Below are 21,562 nucleotides of genomic sequence, written 5' to 3' on the forward strand. Positions count from 1 at the left end.
GGCTTTCAAAAATTATTGCGCTTTGCAAAATGGTATGTATCCCCTTTTAATCATCCAGTCTTATGCGAGCAAGAGACAGCAGGGAGATAAGTCACAGTCTTGGTATAAAGTCAGTGTTGGGCTAGTAACTGGTACAGCCAGCCAGAAAAAGGACATTCGTTTAGTTATGTCATTTGCCATGAACACGTTAATGAGTTGCTTGATAACAGTGCTCCCTGGGCAGCTCAGAGAATCAGCAAAGCATGAAAGCACATGATTCAGCCTTAAAGCAATGAAGACACAGATTTAAATGTAATTAAAATGATGGGTCTTTAAAGTTCTGGGGGAATTAATAAAGCTAGCTCAGTGGTAGATCACCTACTTGGCATGTAGATAGCATCAGAGTGTCCAATCCTTTCACCCCATGGATGCAGTGAATGCCTGGAACAAACATCATTTGGAAACCAGCCCATTGGCCCCAGCCCCAGAAGCCTGAGAAGTGACCATTCATTTGCCTTTGCATGTCGTTATGGCCACCAAGCCCAGAACAGGTGCTGGTTTCACCTGGTGATTTATCTCCTATGGAGTCTGATGGAGCAGGAACTGTTCCACACAGCCCATTCTCCTTGCATACCCCACCTTCCAACCCTGTCCAGCCCTGGAGCTATAAATCCCCATCAGCCAGGCTAAGCCAGTCACCCCTCATGCAACTGCCATCTCAGTTCCACACTTCCTCTCCCTCCTTTGCGGGGTCCCAAGACCATGCAGACACCTCTGATCTCCTACTTCTTCTCCATCCTGTTTGCCACAGGTAAGGGCACAAAGAATCGCGATGGCTATGGGTTGCATCCAATTAAGTTCTACTTAAAGTTGTTGTTGTTGTTTAGTCGTTTAGTCATGTCCGACTCTTCGTGACCCCATGGACCAGAGCACGCTAGGCACTCCTGTCTTCCACTGCCTCCCGCAGTTTTGTCAAACTCATGTTTGTATCTTCGAGAACACTGTCCAACCATCTTGTCCTCTGTCGTCCCCTTCTCCTTGTGCCCTCCATCTTTCCCAGCATCAGGGTCTTTTCAAGGGAGTCTTCTCTTCTCATGAGGTGGCCAAAGTATTGGAGCCTCAGCTTCAGGATCTGTCCTTCCAGTGAGCTCTCAGGGTTGATTTCCTTAAGAATGGATAGGTTTGATCTTCTTGCAGTCCATGGGACTCTCAAGAGTCTCCTCCAGCACCATAATTCAAAAGCATCAGTTCTTTGGCGATCAGACTTCTTTATGGTCCAGCTCTCACTTCCATACATCACTACTGGGAAAACCATGGTTTTAACTATATGGACCTTTGTTGGCAAGGTGATGTCTCTGCTTTTAAAAGTCTACTTAAAGTAGACCCATTGAAATGAAGGGAGCTGAGCTAGACATGCCCACTCATTTCAGAATCAGAATAAAGTGAGAGTAAGAAAAAAACTAATCTAAATTAAAGAGAGAGAACAAAACAAAACAAAACAAAACAAAACAAAACAAAACAAAACAAAACAAAACAAAACAAAACAAAACAAAACACCACCCAGAGTGCTTTCTGAAAGGTAGCTCTACACTCTTGGCTCACACAGAATGTTGTGAACCCTCCCAGCTCTCACCTGGGAGCTTTCCTTTCTTCTCCCAGCCTCTCAGGAGATCTTCCTTTCCCTGCCTCTCACTCAGGGTCCTTCCAGTGGGTTGTTGGTGTTGTTGTAATTTATACCCCTCTCCTCCTCCAGAAGGAGCCCAGGACAGCAAACGCATCCAAAACAAAACATGCATTTTTATTTTCATTTTAAGATGAATTGCCAATGGATTATTGCCACTTGTTATTGTGAAAATTAACACCAGATTTGCCCAGTTCCACCTATCTCCTCCAATATTTGTTTGCCAAAATGGACGCAGTGCTTGACTGTAGTAATATTAAAAATTAAAATGATCAATGAAGCAGTTAAGAACAATTTAAACGTTTTAAAATAATTGAAATGAACTGTAAAAGTGATGGAAATGTGCGACTGACAGTCACATTTCCCTTTTGCTTGTCCACTGCATTAATGAGTCACCCACCCCACCTTTTGCCATGCTGCTTTTTCGCAAAGAGTGGGTGATGCTGGAAGCAACAGGAGAAGAAATAAAGAAGAAGAAGAAGAAAAAGAATTTGAGGAAGGGTGGTCTGCAGCAGAGGAGCATTTGAAGCCTGGGCTCGTTTGTCCTCCCCTAGCAATAAATATGCCTGAATTGCTTCCCCACCACACCCATGACTCATTCCAGTGCCTCTTTGTTGGGCAAAAGATTCCTGCATTGCAGGAGATTGGACTAGATGATCCCTGGACCCTGAGGTCCCTTCCAACTCTACAATTCTATGGTTCTGTTTACCCATAGCCTTTCATATACTAACCTCTTAGGCTCTTCCACATCCATTTACTGCTCCTAACCCTTCTTTTAGATTCCTATTTAATAATTTTAGTTGTTTCAATAATTTTAGCTTTCCAAAATGTTTTACAGATTTTAAATGATTGTTCCCCACCCTACTTATGCTGGTCTATGACCGTAATAAAGATTTAATTGATTGATATGATTCTGTGATTCCTTCCAGGTCTTTGCTTGCATTGTGAGCACTGCAGCAGCAACACGGACTCCTGCACTGGGATGCCAGTTCTGTGTGAACAATCCCATACTGCCTGCCTCACCCTTACCATAGAGACCACAACGGGTGGGTGAATGCATTCATTCATTCATTCATTCATTCATTCATTCATTCATTTCTTTTGCATTGATATTGGTGTTTTTCTTCTGTTATAGTGCCCAAGGTGGGGTACATGTGTGCTTTCGATGCAGTCCCCCAGCTTGGAGCTGCCCAGCTCCAGACTTGCTTAGCTTCAGCAAGGAAGTAGCTTTGTATGCTTTCAGATCATTTCCTGGGATTTGCTTCCTAGGGAGCCGTGTTTTCCCCAAGCAATGAAATGCTGTGTTATGTGTGTGTGTGTGTCTGAACTTTTGGTAGGATGAGGGTTAAGCAGTGATGTAGGAGTGGGGGGTAGAAATTTGTTTCATTTTGCATTTACAGGCAAATCCCTCCTTTCTGAACCAATACATGAACTGGAACGTAGCCATCCTTCAAACTCTGAATTTTGCAGTGCAGTTCTCTAGCCAAGTAATTGTACAGAAATGCATAGGGTGTGGCAAAGTGTGCTTTAAATGCATGCGTTTGTGAAAGTGTCATACAAAATGCATTATATTGGGGGGAACAGTTTTGCAAAAATGTGCATACATTAGTCACAATTGCATACAAAGATAGGTGCATTCGGGGAAGTTCACACAAAAATGTTGAATATTCGCGAGAATGTTTGCTCTCTCTCTCTCAAATGTGTAAACGTGGAGAACTGAACTTAGGCTGAACAAATGAGACGCTAAGAGAATACAAAATTCACAGATTCCCCTACCCCTAATGTCTCTATCATTTCCATTCTTTCGTTACCTGCTTTGGAGTTTGTATTTTTTAAAGTAGAATATATAGTGCAAAGATAAATTACAAAACCAATGCATGTTGCTGGCTTTCCTCTGTGAAAACTGCAGGGCATGACGTGTCCTTGGCCACCTACAAAGGCTGCACCAAGCTCATGTACTGCCCTTCATCCCCCATGAGCTTCACTTTTCCTAACCAGCGCGAACGGAGAGCTGCCAAGTGCTGCCGCAAGGATCTCTGCAACACTGGAGCAGTGACAAGTAAGCATCTCTTCCCAGCTTTTCGACTCTCCTAATCCTCTGCACTGATGTGTAGACACAGCTCAAGAGCATCTGCCCGGCCTGCAGAAGGTCTCAGGTTCAACCCCCAGCATCTCTAGATAGGGCTGGGCAAGACGCCTCTCTGAAACTAGGGAGAGCTGCTCGGTGTAGCCAGTACTGAGGTGGATGGACCAATGGTTTGACTCAGCATCAGACAGCTTCCTGTGTTCCTAAGATGGCTCTGAGTGATGGACAATCATGATACTTGGGGATATGTTGGCATGGAGAACGTCTGAAGGTGCGTCTCCACCCCCATCGTTCAGCCCAGACACTGAGGTCCAGCTCAAAGAGCCTTCTGGTGGTTCCCTCCCTGTGAGAACCACCAGAAGGCCTTCTTGGTTGTGGCACCCGCCCTGTGGAATGCCTTCCCATCAGATGTCAAGGAAATAAACAACTATCTGACTTTTAGGAGACATCTGAAAGCAGCCCTGTTTAGAGTAGTTTTTAATGTTTGATGTTTTATTGTGTTTTTAATATTCTGTTTGGAGCCACCCAGAGTAGCTGGGGAAATCCACCCAGGTGGGCAGGGTATAAATAATAAGTTATTATTATTATTATTAAGAGCAGTGAACCAGTCTTTCCACAGGTACAGCAGCAGGATAGGAGTGGAGAACCTCAGGGTCAAATATGGACTTCAACTCCTCCTTGTCTGGCCCCCAGAACTTACACACCCACTCTCCCCAGGCCACACCCCTTATTAGCCCTGCTTCACCCCGCCCTAAGTGTTTTTGCCTGGCTGGAATGTGTCTCATAGAATAACAAAATCATAGAATCTTAGAACTGTAGAGTTGGAAGGGATAGTGAGGGTCATCTCGTCCAACCCCTTGCAATGTATGAATCTCAGCTAAAGCATCTATGCCAGATGGCCATCCAACCTCTGTTTTAACACCTCCAAGGAAGGCGCTGTCCTGCAACTCTGATCACATTTTCTGTTTGCCTGGAAGGAAGGTACAGAGCGATATGGGAATGTGTGTAGAACCTGGCCTGTTCTTCTTATCCTGAGTCAGATAAGTGTTCCATTTAGTATCATCTGCACCAGGGATGGGGGACTGGTGGCCCTCTGGATGTTGCTGGACTCCAAGCTTGGCCAATAGTGGGCTTCAGGAAAGGTTATTCCCCAGCCCTATATGGAGGTGCAGGTGTTCTGCCAATGAGCTATGACCCCTTACCCAAAGTTACTGGGGATTTGGAATTTGGCCAGTTCTGGTGCACCAACCTAGTGTGTGATTCCTTTCCATTGGGATACCTGAAACTGGTTTGTTGGGAGATAGGAAAACCTGTTCTCCACACATTCTCTCTGCTTGCTCCCAGTGCGCCGACTGCAGACCAGACCAAACGGACTGAAATGTCCTGGATGCTTCTCAAAGGACCCAAGCTGCATACCCACCGAGATAATAAGCTGCAATGGCTGGGAAGACAACTGTGTCTACTATGATTTTGTTGTGGAGCAGGGTAAGGCCTAAAAGTTTGTGGTGCAACATCATCTTATGTAGAAGAAATGGGAAGAAGCTAGGGCTCATTCAAGGGGTGTGGATGGTGTGAAGCAAGCTTTGGGGGACAAGGTGAGCATCAGTATGATGTCATGGTTAGAGTGCTGGATGTAGGCTCTGGAGACATGTGTTCAGGTCCTTGTTGACCAGAAAACCTTGAGCACATCACAATTCTCTCAATCTAGCTTACATCATAGGGTTGTTGTGAGAATAAAGTGGAGGTCTTTGGAGGATACAAATAAGATCTGACTCTAAATTTCAATGTTTGGAAGTTGTGATGGTAACCTTCTGAAGGTGCTTAAGAGAACAGAAATTTAAATCTTCCTTTTTTTAACCCCCCCCCCCGTTTTTCAAATTTACAAGAATCATCATCAAATACTATCACATACATCTTTATTTAGACTTCCCTCCTCCCCTTCCTTGGTTCCCTATACAAACATTTACAAAACTGCACCTCCTCCTTAACTCCTTTTGTTTATTACTCTAGTCACCTTTTAACTGCTAGATTTTAAATTAGCCTTGCTAATGTATTTAATTGTTTACATTTTTTTTTAAAAAAAATAATAACCCATCTATCTCCCCCATTCTTTGTTGAAAATTCTTTCTTCTTGATTCCTTAATCTTCCCAGAAGTTTTGCCATTTCTGCATAGTCCATTAACTTTACTTGCCATACTTCCTTTGTTGGGACAGTATCCTCTTTCCACCTCTGGGCAAATAACATCCTGGCAGCTGCAGTTTCACGAATACCTTAATTCTTGATGCATTTCTGTGGCAGGGGTTGAGAACTGGATCTGGCCAAAGGGCCAGATCCCAAAGTGGCAAACCTTTTGCAGGTCACTTTGGCAGACAGGTGAGGTGTCAGGTGATTCGATGGCTGCTCTTTCCACCATCAGAGGCAGTTTTTGGAAATCAAGAGTGGAGAGAGTGCTTGCTGGCGTTCCACAATCATCTGGTTGGTGATGTTTATGAGTCTTGTGACACTGGCTAGGGAGGAGCATGACCAGCAAGAGATGTCAGAAGGGGAAGAAGAGAACCTTGGGTTGGGAGAATGGAGGGAGATCAAGCAGTGTTTCAGAAGAGGGCCCCACTCTACAGCCACCCAGCTCAGGTGTTAAGGTCAGAGGTGTGGAGCTAGTCTGAGCAGTGACCCCAAGGACAGTCCCACCCCAAAGCCACCTGACTTTTCCACTCATCCACCAGGCATCATGGAGGGGGAAGGGGAACCTAGTGAAGATGCTCCAGCCCCACTCCTGGGCTGAGGTTCCCTTAGTAACGGAGGTGCTATCTGGCCAACCAGAGAGCCAGCATGGTCAGAGATGAAGGGAGATGGTGGGATGCAAGTCCCATCACTCAGGACACACTGCCACCAGCACAGATGTGAACAGACTTAGCAGTCCCTTGCCCCCCAGTAGGAGTGCCTGTTGATAGGCCCAAACTTCTCAGTTGGGACAAGACTGATGGACTCGCCCCATTTCTTAAAGAATGGAATGGAAGGGGCATGTCCAGTGTCAGGTCAACAGCTGTGCTTTGCCTAGGCATGTATCCTCGTCTCTGCCATTTGAACTGATAACCTTGGAACCTGTGCTGAACGGACTTCTTTTATACAACTTTTGGGATCTCTCAAACCAAGAATCCAAGTCTTTCATCAAAGGGTGGGAGCCAGGACAATCACTGTGTGAACAGAATGCTGGACTAGACAGGTCATGGGTCTGATCCAGCTGGGCTCTTATATTCTTCTGGTCTTAAAAAAATAGATCAACAGAAAGTTGCATCATTTTTTAAAAGCACCAACTTTTGCTGCAAATGTATGATGTCTAAGACTCATAGGAGAGTTTTATGAGTATAAATAAACGAGCAAATTAAGTTAATTTGGATATGCAGAAGATATTAAAAATAAATTTAAGGAACCTCAGAAGGAGGGGGAAGGAAGTCAAGTTTTGAAATGTTAAAATGATTGTAAAATTAATGAAAAGCATAAACCTGAAAAGCATAAATAATTTTTTTAAAGGATCATAGGAGAGGATGGGCGAATTTCTTACTGAGCTATATTTTATTTTATTTTATTTTATTTACTGTCCTATACCCAGAGGTTTCAGAGTGGTTCACAGTATAATTCCACCCCCCTCCTTTCCTGCAGATGGTCAGATCTACACTTACGCAAAACGTGGTTGTGCAACCAAACGTGCTTGTCTGAATGAGCCACGTTACTTTGGGATCCCTGGAATGTACATGGAAATTCTGAAAAATCCCCAGTGCACTGCTGCTCCCAAAATACTCACCAAAATTGGCAAGTAGCAAGTACCTCAGGAAAACACATCTCATGAAGAGACTCTGGTTAAACTAAAGATCTGCCGAGGCATTTCTTAAGCAGCCGAATACCATTCTTACCAGGAAATTTTCATTGATTTGTAAGGTGGAATAATTTGCTATTCTATTATTTTGTTTGTCGGCAATTAAATGGAATAAAATCATGTTAAGGGTGAAGGAGATTTGCTTCTTTAAGTTTTCCTGCATGCCACTGGATCCTTGAATGACTTATTTTCATTAAATGTCCCATTTTCATCCTGTTTTGTAGGGAGCTGTTTAATTACGGTTTCCCAATTGAGTCATCATGAGGAAATTGTGGTTTAACAAACCAAGATGTCTTTTCTTAAGATGGTTAGGCAAGAGGAGGATGGGAGAAAGGAGCACTCAGAATCATGGGTACGTTTTGCTCCAATAAACCACAGTTTCTGGGTCGGGGATTATTACATCTGAACCAGGTTATTTGTCTGCTCAGTTGATGGTGTGTTTGGATGTCATTACAGGTACCATCCAAAGCAGCATTATCTGTTAGAGATGCTCTAAGCAGAATCCCTGATCTGGAACATGTGCATAGTGAACTTTAATCTTTAACACCACCTGTATTTGTATGTCTCTTTTGAAAGAAAATTATTGCAAATGGCTACCACCATTCAGTGGCATTGAGTTTCATGGGTTAGTAGGTTCCATTGCACACACATACTTACCCACGTAGGTGGTGCTGTGGTCTAAACCACTGAGCTTCTTGTGCTTGCTGACCGGAAGGTTGGGGGTTCAAATCCCTGCAACGGGGCAAGCTCTCGTTGCTCTGTCCTAGCTCCTGCCAACCTAGCAATTTGAAAGCGTACCAGTGCAAGTAAATAAATAGGTACCACTGCGGTGGGAAGGTAAACTTTGCCTTTACCTTTATGCTTACCCATAGCAACAAAAAGGCCTTTGTTTCCTTAGGTTTTAACTGGTGGCAGGATTTTCTTCTCCCAGGCATTTTTCTGAAATGCCTTGAGAAAGTATACATAGACACAGCTTCAGTCTAGGTACACTGGAACATAAGTCAAGTTAGAAGAAGTTGTGAAATTAGAATAATGCACCAACTTTTTTTCCCTTTCAAATTCTCAAGGTCATTTATTGCTCTTGGCCCTCACAATATCCAGCGGCCATAAGTTCCATAGGTTGATCAGAGTGGGTTGAATGTTCTCTGTCACTATTGGTTCTTTATGGCATTGATAATAATAATAATAATAAATAATAATAAATTTTATTTATATCCCACCCTCCCCAGCCGAAGCTGGGCTCAGGGCGGCTAACAACAATCAAAATAGTCCAACATTCTAAAACATTCATTATAAAATTAATTAAATCAAATTAAAATCAAATTAATGGCAACCATCAAGCAAAATTTTGTGCAGATTGCCAGAGGAGGGGGTCAGGCTGCGCCCTGACCAAAGGCCTGGTGGACACCCAGTCCTTAAACCAAAAAGACTCTCAGGGCAGCTTGCCAAAAATTGGTATTAAAATGCTCCCTGCCCTCAAGATGACAATCTAAAAAGACACAACACATGAGGAAAAAGGGAATGGGAGGGAGGAGGGAGGGAAAAGCAAGCTTAAGCACAAGTTCTTCAAGTTCCAGTTTCCATAAAGCAGTTATATAGGATCTGGCTGTCTCGCCCTTGATAAACACCAGCCGCTTCCGGGGAGCGCACTCTCTTCCACATCCTGGACCAGATCCAAGAGCAGAGTGGGTGACAGTGATTGCTTTCACACAACGGTTTGCTTCATGTCCCTGACGCTTCCCTGCTAATATCCACATTATATTTGAGCTTTCATGTGGTGTGAAACCACTTCCAGGAAACTAATGGAATATAGCAAAAAAAAATTAGTACTCATTACCACGACTTGGAAGGAGTCAAGCGATGGAATTCAGGGTGGCAAATAGCTGTTTTCATGGGGAAACAGAAGTACGTGTGTGCAGAAAGGTATAGGAGTATCAGTATTTGTTGTTTTGTCCCGCTAAACCCACCAGTGTAAAGGTAATTTGGTGTGATGTGCTGGTAGATCGGTGAAAAAGCCGCTGTTCCAGAGCACGACAGGTACCACAGTGTGAAAGGAACTGTAAGAAACCGGATAGAAGAGCTATCCTTGTAACCAGGAAAAATTAATTAAATATTCCTGACGTCTGGTGCATCCAGTGTCCAGGTTGGTAGACTATGGCAGTTGAAGCTGCATCTATGGACATTTCCTCCCAACCTCACAGCTACTGAAGTTGCAAGAAGAAATATGTTCCACCTGCCATCTCCAACAATCCCAGGTGTGTGTGTTGGAAATAACCTTCTGACTTGCATCTCTTACCTTTGGCTTCAGTTTTAGAGCCTTGAGGCAAACATTAACTTCTCAGGAGGTGTCGTCATGGCTGCTAAGCTTGCAACAAGGGAAATGCTTCATCCGATAGTAATTGATGTCCCTGGAGCCGGATGAACACAGGAACTAGAAGTTCCTCAAATGCTACCTTAATGAGCTGAATTGATCTGGACTGAGAACTCTTTCCAATATGTGTCAGGGATTGAGGGGTGTGAGCGGGAGGAGAAATTGGATCCGGTCCACATTTAAAGGTGAACCTACTGACTTTGCACTTTCTGAAACCTCAACGTGAACTGAATCACAGCTTTCCTTCACAATTTGCACCTCTTTGAATTTTGCAATGCAGTTCTCCAGGCAATTTGCGTGTACAAAGATGCATATAGAGTGTGCATGCAAATGCAATATATTAGTGAGAATAACATACAGAAATGCATGGCATTAGGGGAAAATTGCTTTGCAAAGTCTGTGTAGAAGGATAGGTGCCCACTAACATACTGGTGAATTTTTATGAGGACCTTTAAAATCTCTCCCCCACAAACTGATGTCGAAATGCAGAGAACTGAATTGAAGATTGGAAATATGAGAAACTGAAGTTGACAGACACACCCATCTAATAATGTACCCCTCCTACACACACACACACACACACACACATACACACCACTCATCTGCTTTAACAGAGTCAAATCATTGGTTCATCCAGCTCATTTAGAGATGGATGTGTTAATCTTTTTCTACTCTGTATCAGTTTCAGGTGTGCACATTCATAAGTCTGTTTGGTTCTATTTCTACATCTCTCTCTCTCTCTCTCTCTCTCTCTCTCTCTCTCTCTCACACACACACACACACACACACACACATTGTATCAATGTCTGCATTTCTAAACACTTGACCCTAAAATATGGCACTTTTTTTTCTTTTTCTGTTGAGCCAAGCACAATATTACAAAATCAGTAGAAGTGCAATAGCCAAACGACAGTTACATTCCCATCTGCACATTAATCCAACAGGTGTGGATCAGGTCTGTTCATTTTGGAACCCACAGAAATCAAATTCCATGAGCAATCTTAGCTGAAGTATTGTCTACAAGGGGTGGGCATGGCTCTCTTTGGTTTTAGATGTGGGCCTTTCCCAACCCTCCTCAGAGAAGCCTGGGAATACGCCTGGGGTTTTCTGGACGCAGGGCATATGTGGCAGCCTCCCTCCTCCACCTTAAAACCTGCCTCTTTAAGTTTCTCAAAAGGAGATGTCGTCATGGTTGCTAATCCAAGACAGGTGCACAAGTGATTGATGTTTCAGGAACTCGTTCCATCCAGGAACTATTATTGTGATCACACACAAACACATACATGCACTGTGCTCTTTCTGCGGCATTTTCAACCCACAGAGCTGTAAATCGTTCTGGATTGAGAGGTGTCTTCAACACACACACACACACACACACACACACACACACACACACACTTTTCAGACTTGGTCCTTTGAGTTTCTCAGCACAATGAAGATTTCTTTGGAGATCTCTGTCTGGCTGCTGACAACCTTGCTAGCTACAGGTGAGTTGGCTGTTTTGAAAGCCACGGGTGACCTTCTCATGTAAGAGCTTTTCTTGACTCTTTTCCAGGGTCTTAACCACAGGGAGGCTCGCCCACATCGGGGATATTCCAGATCCAACCCTAAGTGTTCAGCTGTCATGAAAATGAAAGCGGAAAAAAGATCAAGTCTCTGACCCAATTACATGAGAAAGGATGCAGGCAGCATTCTGCCCAATAGATCACCACAAAGTACAATATATGTGCCTCCAATTTATGATCTATCTCTTTTGCCCTGGCCACCTGACCTCTTAGGCACTTCACCAACTTCTAGTTCTATGGGCCTCCCTTCTTCAAGATACCAGCCTTTGCAAATGGGCAGACATCCTTTGTGGTGCCCCAACATTTCAAGAGACAATGGGACACCCACCACCTTGTCCAGATAGGGGCTGACACAAGATGGCCGTATGTTCTACATTACAGTGGGGAGTCCTCTATTTGAAATGCTTTCAGAGGGCAGTCCTCTCATTGAAGGTGACCTATATCTGAAGGGCTTGTGTGGTCTATGTCTGTTGGTGACCCCTGATCTGGGAAAACTATTAAGGGGCCCCTATGTGAGACATTGATCTCCTTTCTCTCTCCCTCTCCTCCAGGAATCTGCCTTCAATGTGAACGTTGTGAAAGTGCCACGCAGTCGTGCTCTGGGCCTCTGCAGACCTGCAAAGAGCCTCAGAGTGCCTGCCTCACCCTCACAGTAGAGACCCGAGTGGGTAAGTGGCTCATGTTTTGTTGGCTCGGGTGGAAGGTTACCGTATTTTTCGCCCCAGGGGACTCTGCCTTTAGCTGTTCCTCTTTTCTTTTTCTCAGTTTAGCTTACCTCACAGGGCATGTTGCGAGGTAATCATGAAATTATTGTCATTGACAACTCTAGGGTTTGCAGGGTCCCCAAAGGCACAAATCAACAAGAGCTCCTGTAGTTTGGACCCCTGGAATAGCTGGTTCTTGCCTTCTTCTCATGAAACCAGGCAAAACGAGGAAAGTGGCCACTTACAAAGGATGCACCAAGCTTGAATACTGTCCTCCGGGGCCCTTCACCATCACCACTGCGCCAGAGGAACGCATTCGGAGCAACTCAGAGTGCTGCTGCCAGGATCGCTGCAACAAGGGAGCTTTGAGGTGTATGCATTTCATTTCATTGCCTTGCTAGCTCATTTGCTTCCCTGCCAACCAGGTTTATCAACCATATTCCTGCGTGGCAGAATCCTGGAGTCTTGGCTCCAACAACATGTCTTCATTGGGGAATGGGTGTCATTTGGGCGTTCAGCATCTGCTGTGCATGCAGAAGGTTGCAGGTTCAGTCCCCGGCCTCTCCATGTCTGAAATCCCAGGGAGCTGCTGCCAAACGGTGTCAATGGCTCGACTCAGTACAGGCAGCTTCTGATGTACAATTTTATATCAGCTTTGGCTCTCATTCACCACTTCCACCTTTCCTCCTAGGAGCTCAAGATGGTGCCCAATTTATCCCTACAACAACCCTGTGAGGTAGGTCACACTGAGAGACTGTGACCGGCCCAAGGTTACCCAGTGAGCTTCATAGCTGATTGGGGATTCAATCCCAGGCCTCCCAGGTCCTAGTCCAGCACACTAACCACTACCCCATCATCGGAGCAGAAGAAGCTGCCTTACACTGAATCAAACCAATTGGTCCACCTAGCTCAGTATCACCCAAACTGCCTGGCAACAGCATTTCAAGCAAAGGACATTCCCGTGGAAATGCCACTGGGAACTGAACCTAGGATCTTCTTCCTGCAAGGCTGCTGCTCTACTACTAAGCTACAACCCACATGGCTCTGATGATACATGAAGGAATGCTACACAGAAGTGGTGGTTGCATGGATGCTTCCCTCCCTGTTGTTACCACTTCCTTGCGAAGTGGCAATCCAACGGAAAGGATGTGTGGCATCCACATGCAAAGACCAAAAAGTGGCAGCAACCCACATTTGAATCTTGCTGTCCGCCCCTGCCAAAGGCTTCTGCAACCTTAGGTTGTATCCAGCCAACCTCTGCTCAGGAGATCCTTTGAAATGAAAGGACTTAAGCTGACCGTGCCCATTCATCTCGATGGGTCTGCTCTGAGTAGGATGAGCATTAGGCACAGGAACCCTGAGTGTGAAGGCACTACAACCTCTGTCATTCCATTGGTTGTTCTGTCTGCCGCTGATAGGAGTTGTAGTAGGGGCAACCTCTGGAGAGCCAGGGGCTAACCACCTATGTGCTAGACCTTGAACTATGCTGACAAGTCCTCCCCAAGTTCACTGCCATATTTGTAGACAGTCATCTGTTGGAGAGACTGGATTTCCTGAGATTGGACTATATACCTTGAAAATCCCCTTTTAGGTCTCTGATTCCGTGGCGTTTCAGCACCACTTTTGCAGCATTCAGCTGCTGCTGCTGAATGCAATGTCTTCCAGATTTCCAGAGTTCTTGCTCTGATGGTGTCAACCTGAAGCCAGTCCACACTGAAGGCAGGAAGACTCACTTCCCATTTTCCCCTGCCCTCACTCTCACTTGGCTTTCATTGATGCCTCTAATGTTCCAGAGACTCTGATTCATTCCAGGGTGAGCAGCCTCTTGCTCACCCATCCCCAAATCTGCACTGTTCGCTATTGTTGCTAGGCCTGATGAAGCAATGTGGTACAAGCAGCTCCCTTTATCAAAAAAAGGAGTGGGCAAGCATTCCAGAAGTGTTAGTAGAATAGGATTTTAAATGTAGCTGCCAACCTCTTTGATTTCTTCCCAGTGCCTTTGCTAAGTGAACCCAACCAAAGATGGTGCCCTCCACGCAACTTGAGAGGTTCTACCTGCACGATCGGCGACAAGGTTTTCTGCCACGGTCAGGAAGTCTACTGCATCTACCTCTCTGGCTACGCTGCAGCTGGTAGAGTTGCCAACTTTAGATTTTTAAAAATACGATCCTCAGGGGTGATGCATCCCATTTCACCAACTCAGGTGAAACATGAAGGTGCTTTCCCTTCCCTGACCCAATGCCCCACCCCACTGGAGCCCCCCTACATGGGTTGCACAGCAGCAGCTGAGAAGTACTGACAACAACAACAACAACAATTTATTTATACCCCGACCATCTGGCTGGTTTTCCCCAGCCACTCTGGGCAGCTCCCAACAGAATATTAAAAACACAATAGAACATCAAACATTAAAAACTTCCTTAAACAGGGTTGCCTTCAGATATCTTCTAAAAGTCAGATAGTGGTTTATTTCCTTGACATCTGGTGGGAGGGCGTTCCATAGGGTGGGTGCCACTACCGAGAAGGCCCTGTGCCTGGTTCCCTGTAACCTCACTTCTTGCAGGGAGGGAACTGCCAGAAGGCCCTCGGAGCTGAACCTCAGTGTCCGGGCTGAGCAATGTCGGGGGGGGGGGAGACTCTCCTTCAGGTATACTGGGTCGGTTCCAGCAAGAGCTCACAGAGCTCACAAGATCTTGCTAGAAGCTACTGCTGCTTTTCTGGTCACCCCCGGGGCACCGTCTCTTGGAGTTCTACCACCAGAGGCAGTTGCCTCAGCCTGCCTCATGGGTGGGCTGGTCCTGTCCACCCTGGGTGTGGTTTTGAAGGATGAGCCAGGGCTGCATGGAATCAGGGCTGAACATAGGAAGCTCCCATATATTATTGGTCCAATGCCATCTACACTTGACTGGCAGCAGATCTCCAGGTTTTCAGACAGGACTTGTTCCCCATCTCCACCCTGGAGATGCCTGGGATAGTCACTGTATTACTTCACTAGAGCTCAATAGTAGAGCATCTGCTTTGCAGATGCAGAAAGTTTCAGGTTCAATCCCCGATCTCCAGGTAGGACTGCGAGAGACTCCCTTCCTGAAACTCCAAAGAATGGCTGCTAGTTGGTGTAAACAATACTGGGATTGACCAGCTATCTGGATAGCTCATTTGGTTAGGTGCTGATAACATCAAGGTTGCAGGTTCAATCCCCATATGGGACAGCTGCATATTCCTGCATTGCAGGGGGTTGGACTGGATGATCCCCAGGGTCCCTTCCAACTCTACGATTCTATGACTTGGTATAAGGCAGCTGTCCTTCTCCATGATCATTGGCTAAACTGGCTGATGGGAGTTGTAACCCAACAACAGCTGGGATTCCAAGGTTGAAGAACACCAATCTACCCTGACTGGAAGCAGCTTCCCAGGGATTATGGCCATATGATTTCCCTGACCTATCTGAGATGCCACTGAGAATTGAACCTGGGACTATCTGCATACAAAGCAGGTGTTCTACCTCTGAGCTACAGCACTTCCCCCAAGAAATCATCAGTCAAGGTGGTTGCCTGGAGGGAGTGGAGAGGACTGAAGGAATGGCTCACAGATCCCGGGCATGTCTTGGTTTGATTGTTTTCTCCCATCCCCTCAGGTAGCAAGAATGAGACCTTTGTCAGACAAGGCTGCGGGACACAACATATCTGCACTGATAAGCTGGGCATTTTTGGAATACCAGGGTTGTTCCTTGAAACGCTGACGAAGGCAGATTGCAACCAGGCTAATGAAATTGACTACTCGGACTTCAGAGACCTTTCATGGAACTGAAACACACACACATAAGCCTTCCTTTTGGCTCTTTAGCCTGACTAAATTATTACATCGAATGGGTCATAGCCAGGCAATGTGTGGGGCAGATGGAGAGATGAAGAATATTATGGATTTTCCACCAATACAGTGGTACCTCGGGTTAAGTACTTAATTCGTTCCGGAGGTCAGTACTTAACCTGAAACTGTTCTTAACTTGAAGCACCACTTTAGCTAATGGGGCCTCCTGTTGCTGCCATGCCGGCGGAGCATGATTTCTGTTCTCATCCTGAATTCTTAACCCAAGGTACTATTTCTGGGTTAGCAGAGTCTGTAACCTGAAGCATATGTAACCTGAAGCGTTTGTAACCCAAGGTAACACTGTACAAAATAAAAATAAAGTTGCTGAATGGTTTCTTGTACCTTTTTCTGAACTGAGCAGTCCTCAGCTAGACTAGTCAGACATCCATTATACAAAGGGTAGGGAACTTCAGGCATGGATACTGAATGTGGCCCTCCAGATCTCTGTATCTGTCCATTGAAACTCTTTCCATGCCACACCCCATTTCCCCAGGCCCCATCTCCCACTTGGGATCCCTGGAACACTCTCCAGGCCACAACCCCTCTTCTCTCTTTTCCTCCCAGAGACTGAGAGCAGCCATGTAGTCATGTAGCATGGTTTGCCGGGGCCTGGGGCAGATATGCTTGGGCCAGTGGAAGGTGGGCGTGGCGGGTGAATTGAGCTGTCTTTAAAAGTAACCTCCAAACTCTATGATTCTGTGAACCTGTTTTTGAATTTGAATGACTGCTCTTCTGTACAACAGGGTCAAGTGAACAGCTTTTTTGTAATAAATGGACATCGAGGGGAAATCGCTAAAGTACCAGGAAAGAACTATGGAAAAAAACAACACTCACTCCCATGGGCTCCTCTGTTTGCCTAGTTCTTGCTTTTTTGCCTTGCATGTGGTAATAAAGGTCCATAACAACATTATTATACTGTTTCTGCTCTCACAGGGAACCTGCATGATTCATTGTTTGCACTTCATTTTATGGCTGGCTCTGGCTAGGACCAGAGATGGCCAGGGAGGATCACCTTAAGCTATACACACGGTCCCATCTGAAATGTAATCTGCACCCTAGCCATAAATTGTCACTGTGGGGAACTTGTTCTTTTCTGCTGTACGAAGCCCTCAGTCCCAGCCTGAGCACGGATGAGCACCATGCACACCTGCTTTGCCTTTTCCATCTTCTCTGCTCTGGTGACAGCAGGTAAACACTATGCAAAATCTGCTTTGCAGCTGAGAAAGATTTGAAACAGAAGCAGATTTGGGAGGTGGCGTGGGAAGATAAGAGCTTTGGAAGTGAGGTGGGGAGGTGGCGAAAGGAGCAAGAAAGTGTTTCTGTACAGAGGTGCCAACTTGAATAAAATATTGGGAGAGGCCGGGATGAGCCCTGTCCCACATCACAAAATACGGCATGCACACACCATTTTAATGGCAATGCCCATCATCTTTTTTGGGTGTGTGTGTGTGTGTGTGTGTGGACCCCTCAAATATTTTATTGGAGAAAGCTGGTTTGTAGCAATTCAGACCTTTGGTTTTCTGCGTCAGAAAATGTTGAGACGTGCAACCTTGAGAGTGGTAGATTTTGCTTTGTGCATTTGTCTGGGAAGAGCAAATGAGGTAGGTCAAATATACAAACCCCAACAAAGCTTGCACACATCCCCAGCCAAGACATTGTGACCACCTTAGTGAAAACTAGGCCTCAGACATAGGGGAAGGGGTGGAAGGCTCTGGTGCTTTTAACAATGGCAGAGAAAGAGGGGAATTTGGCAGTTTTCATGCCTGCAGCTTGAATGATGCCCTTCTCAAAATTTTCACCTGCTCTGCTACCAAAGGACCAGGTGGCATTCTTTGCAATTGGCCTGGAAAAAAACCAAGGCATCCCATTTCTCCCTGTAAGAGCATTGCGGCCATTTTGGGCACAATTTTGGGTTGAAGGAGCTTTGGGTATTGTCCATTTGCCACCAGTTTTTTTAAAAAGCCCTGCTTCTTTGACTTGAGGATAGGGATGGGCGGACCTGTCAATTTCAGCTTCTCATTTTTCCTGTTTTAAGCTCGGTTCTCCACATTCCTACAACGGTTTGCAAATTCTTTTCCTGAATCCCCACGGAAATTTGCCAGCATTTTGCTGAGAACCCCTCCCATTATATGTATGCTTATACGCACTTTCCCCTAACAGACAAAGTTTTGCAAAGTCATTTCCCCTCTTTATGAAGCGTTTTTGTATATTTTTTTCCACTGACGTGTGTGTTTTTATGTGTACTTTATCCCAGTATATGCATTCTGTACACATCATGTGGCTAGAAAACTGTGAAGCTGTGCAAATTTCAAAGGATGGCTTCGGTTCCCAAATTGCTTTGGAAAATGTGGGTCTACATCTCTACTTCAGTAGCCACCTCTGAAGCTTTCATCAGGGATTTTGTCTCCCTGTCAGGAAAAGAAAAAGGCTTTAATTTCCTCTTTTAAAATTAGGTGCTTATTCTAACAGGTGTACAGCATCTAGAAGAAACAAGGACACATAAAGGAGATAACGAACGGCACGGGCATCACAGTAAGCACACAAAGAGGATATGAATAATTACAAGCTTCTGAAAGGCAGGCAAAGGCAAGGATCATGGACATGGCAAGAGCAATGAGTAAACAATAACGTATGTTGAGATAAGACAAGGGGGAAGTGCAGGAAGCACCTAATAAAATGGGCAACCAAGAGAGAATAAGGATTGGAGGTGAAAGAGTCCAGATGAAACTATATTTTGCAGTTAAACGCTTAATTCTCAAGACATCGGGGCCAGATTAAAACCTTGAGAGGCCCTGAAAGATTTTGGTGCCCCCAAATATATCTAATTCAAAATATAATCAATAAGCAGCAAAAAAAAAAAAAAAAAAAAAAAAAAAAAAAAAAAATTGAAATGAAACAAAACCTTCAGTAAGGTGGAAAATAATGTTTATTTTTGTATACTTCTATTTTATTTATATTTGAAAAAATAATTCTCCTGCTTTTTCTAATTTCAAAGCCTTTGACCAGATCCTCAAAACTAATCTTACGTTGACACGTCCGCTTCTGTACTTAGCAGAGAAAAGGCATCCAGCCTACCTTGTTGCATAGTTGTTCTGTTGGGATTTTTAATATAATTCAACCGAGAAAATAAACTCTTAGCTGAGAAATTTGTGACCGTTAATGCTAAAAATCCAGCAGTGGAAAATTTCTGTGGTGCTCCCTTCCCTTGATGCCCAAAGCACGTGCTTATTTTACTTAATGGTTCGTCAAAGCCCTGCGAGACATCAAGGCTCCCATAAGAGAAACAGGCTTCCTCTTGGATAAGGTAACAACTTGAGGCACTTCAGGTAGGACGGCAGGGTGTGTTCAGCAGCTGAAAAGCAATATGTGACTGTGAATGTGGTTCTATGAAGTTAGCTCCAACTGCATTTGCTGCTTATTTGTGTCTCCAGCAGGTCTGATGTCTTGTGAAGTCTGCATTGCAGGCGGGGAGATGTGCCATGGGAAGATGCAACCTTGCTTTCTGGGGGAAGACACTTGCGCGAGCATTTTAGGGGAGACCACCCTGGGTAGGCAAAGGAGACGAGGCTCACAGTTGCTGATCGATTTCTCTTATATAGCCTATCTGTTTTTATTGTTAGTCAATAAACACTATGTCAAACTGTATATAAACTGTTAATTACAAGAAAGAAAGAAAGAAAGAAAGAAAGAAAGAAAGAAAGAAAGAAAGAAAGAAAGACGTCTTTCAAGACTTACCTTTCCATAATTTTCATTCCAGCAATTGATGAAGCAAGCCTGTCTTTCTACCAACTCATCGAGCTGAAAAGTCGCCTTTCTCCTATCAGCTAAATCAGTTGGTCTGCCATTTCTAAATATTTCTGCAACTGCTCCCTTAAAGGTGGGGCTTATGGATTTACCCCCGTTTTTCACACCGTACTGTTTTTGCAGCAGTCGTCATCATCATTAAAGATTTCAGATAGATAGGGATGCTTTCTTCAATTGCATAAAAAAAGACCAGCACTGGGAGTTTAGTATCAATGTATAACTGGTTGTTTATGTTATTGTTCTGACTGCTTCCAAAACTCATAACCCTGTGCTCCAAACTAGCAGGGTTGGTGAGAGTGGACAGGAGATATATTTATTATAGCCCTGTCCTCCTGGCCTGGACACTCTCTGAGCCATTCCTAATTTTGGTCTTTAGGAGGAGAGGACAGGGAGGGGTTGCTCTCCAAGACAGTCCAAAACTGTGTAAGCTGTCAGGCATAAGGTGGGAGAGTCTCTTCTTTTGCTTTAAGGGTGGAAGATCTTCACAGGAAAGCCCACCTGTCCTCAGATTTTAAACAGCATTATTAGAACAGGTTTGTAAGCCACCTTTGGCTATGTGAACTTTCTGTTGCTGAAAAGCAGCGTAGAAATTTGTGAAATAAATTAACATAGCTCAACATAAATTAACATACATTCACTCCTTAATTTACATTCAGTCTTTTTGACCCTAAAACAAGTAATCCTGAATTAATTAACCGCAGCTCATACTGCCAAGAAGAATCCAGACTGTTACTGCACTCAACCATACAAATCTATCTTCTGATATTTGTCCAGCAGGTGTCACTGCTTCTTAGCATTACAGAGGTACCTCTGGTTGCGAATGGGATCCGTTCCGGAGGTCCATTTGCAACGTGAAAAGCCCACAACCTGAAGTGCTGTATCTGCACAGGTGCACTGCGTGATTTAGTGCTTCTGCGCATGCGTGAGCGGCGAAACCCAGAAGTAACCCTTTCCGGTACTTCCGGGTCGCAGCGGGACGTAACCTGAAAAAAGTAACATGAAGCAAACGTAACATGAGGTGTGCCTGTAATACCATCTGATTTTTATTTTGATAATAAAACCATTAGGATTCAACAGATTTCTAGGCATATATGGAAATAATGTTTCTAATGCAATTTGTCCGCTCTTTTTCCCATCAGATGTCAAGGAAATAAACAACTACCTGACTTTTAGAAAGCATCTGAAGGCAGCTGGTTTTAGGGAAGTTTTTAACATTTGATGTTTTATCGTCTTTTTAATATTATGTTGGGAGCCACCCAGAGCGGCTGGGGAAACCCAGACAGATGGGCGGGGTATAAGCAATAAATTATTATTATTATTATTATTATTATTATACTCCACCCATCTTCCTGGGTTTCCCCAGCTACCCTGGGCAGCTTCCAGCATATATGAAAACTTAATAAAATGTCAAACATTAAAAATCAACATGTACACTTACACATGCGCAGAGACAGTTCGGTGTAATGTGTGAACGGACCTCTGGAGACCTCATAGTTAATTCTGATTCACCTTCTGCCCAGCCCTGCACTGACCTATCAGCGTATCCTTCTCTTTTCAAACTCTTTCTTTCTTCGCCTAGGCGTTGTGGCATTTACAGGTTCCTTGAAGTCCTGCACTGGGCACAGAGCTT

General features: G+C 44.6%; 2 protein-coding genes across 3 annotated transcripts; both read left to right on the forward strand.

Annotated features, from left to right (window-relative positions):
- The first annotated feature begins 733 nt into the window (after positions 1-733).
- LOC308482351 (phospholipase A2 inhibitor gamma subunit B-like) lies at positions 734-7,754 on the forward strand. The gene is made up of 5 exons (XM_081015376.1): positions 734-790; positions 2,590-2,706; positions 3,570-3,719; positions 5,091-5,231; positions 7,408-7,754. Exons 1-5 carry the CDS (start codon positions 742-744, stop codon positions 7,563-7,565), a joined length of 615 nt encoding a protein of 204 aa, XP_080871502.1. The 5' UTR covers positions 734-741; the 3' UTR covers positions 7,566-7,754.
- A 3,481-nt stretch (positions 7,755-11,235) lies between these two features.
- On the forward strand, positions 11,236-20,544 carry LOC308484365 (phospholipase A2 inhibitor and Ly6/PLAUR domain-containing protein-like). 2 transcript variants are annotated; one of them, XM_081019261.1, is made up of 6 exons: positions 11,236-11,479; positions 12,109-12,225; positions 12,481-12,633; positions 14,256-14,393; positions 15,896-18,660; positions 19,560-20,543. In XM_081019261.1, exons 1-5 carry the CDS (start codon positions 11,425-11,427, stop codon positions 16,066-16,068), a joined length of 636 nt encoding a protein of 211 aa, XP_080875387.1. In that variant the 5' UTR covers positions 11,236-11,424; the 3' UTR covers positions 16,069-18,660; positions 19,560-20,543. The 2 variants fall into 2 exon arrangements, with proteins under 2 accessions (XP_080875387.1, XP_080875388.1); XM_081019262.1 differs by lacking the exon at positions 12,481-12,633 and having other exon boundaries at positions 19,560-20,544.
- Positions 20,545-21,562: the final 1,018 nt, after the last annotated feature.

The sequence above is a fragment of the Podarcis pityusensis genome (assembly GCF_964106645.2).
Source record: "Podarcis pityusensis genome assembly, chromosome: 8".
Lineage (NCBI taxonomy): Eukaryota > Metazoa > Chordata > Lepidosauria > Squamata > Lacertidae > Podarcis > Podarcis pityusensis.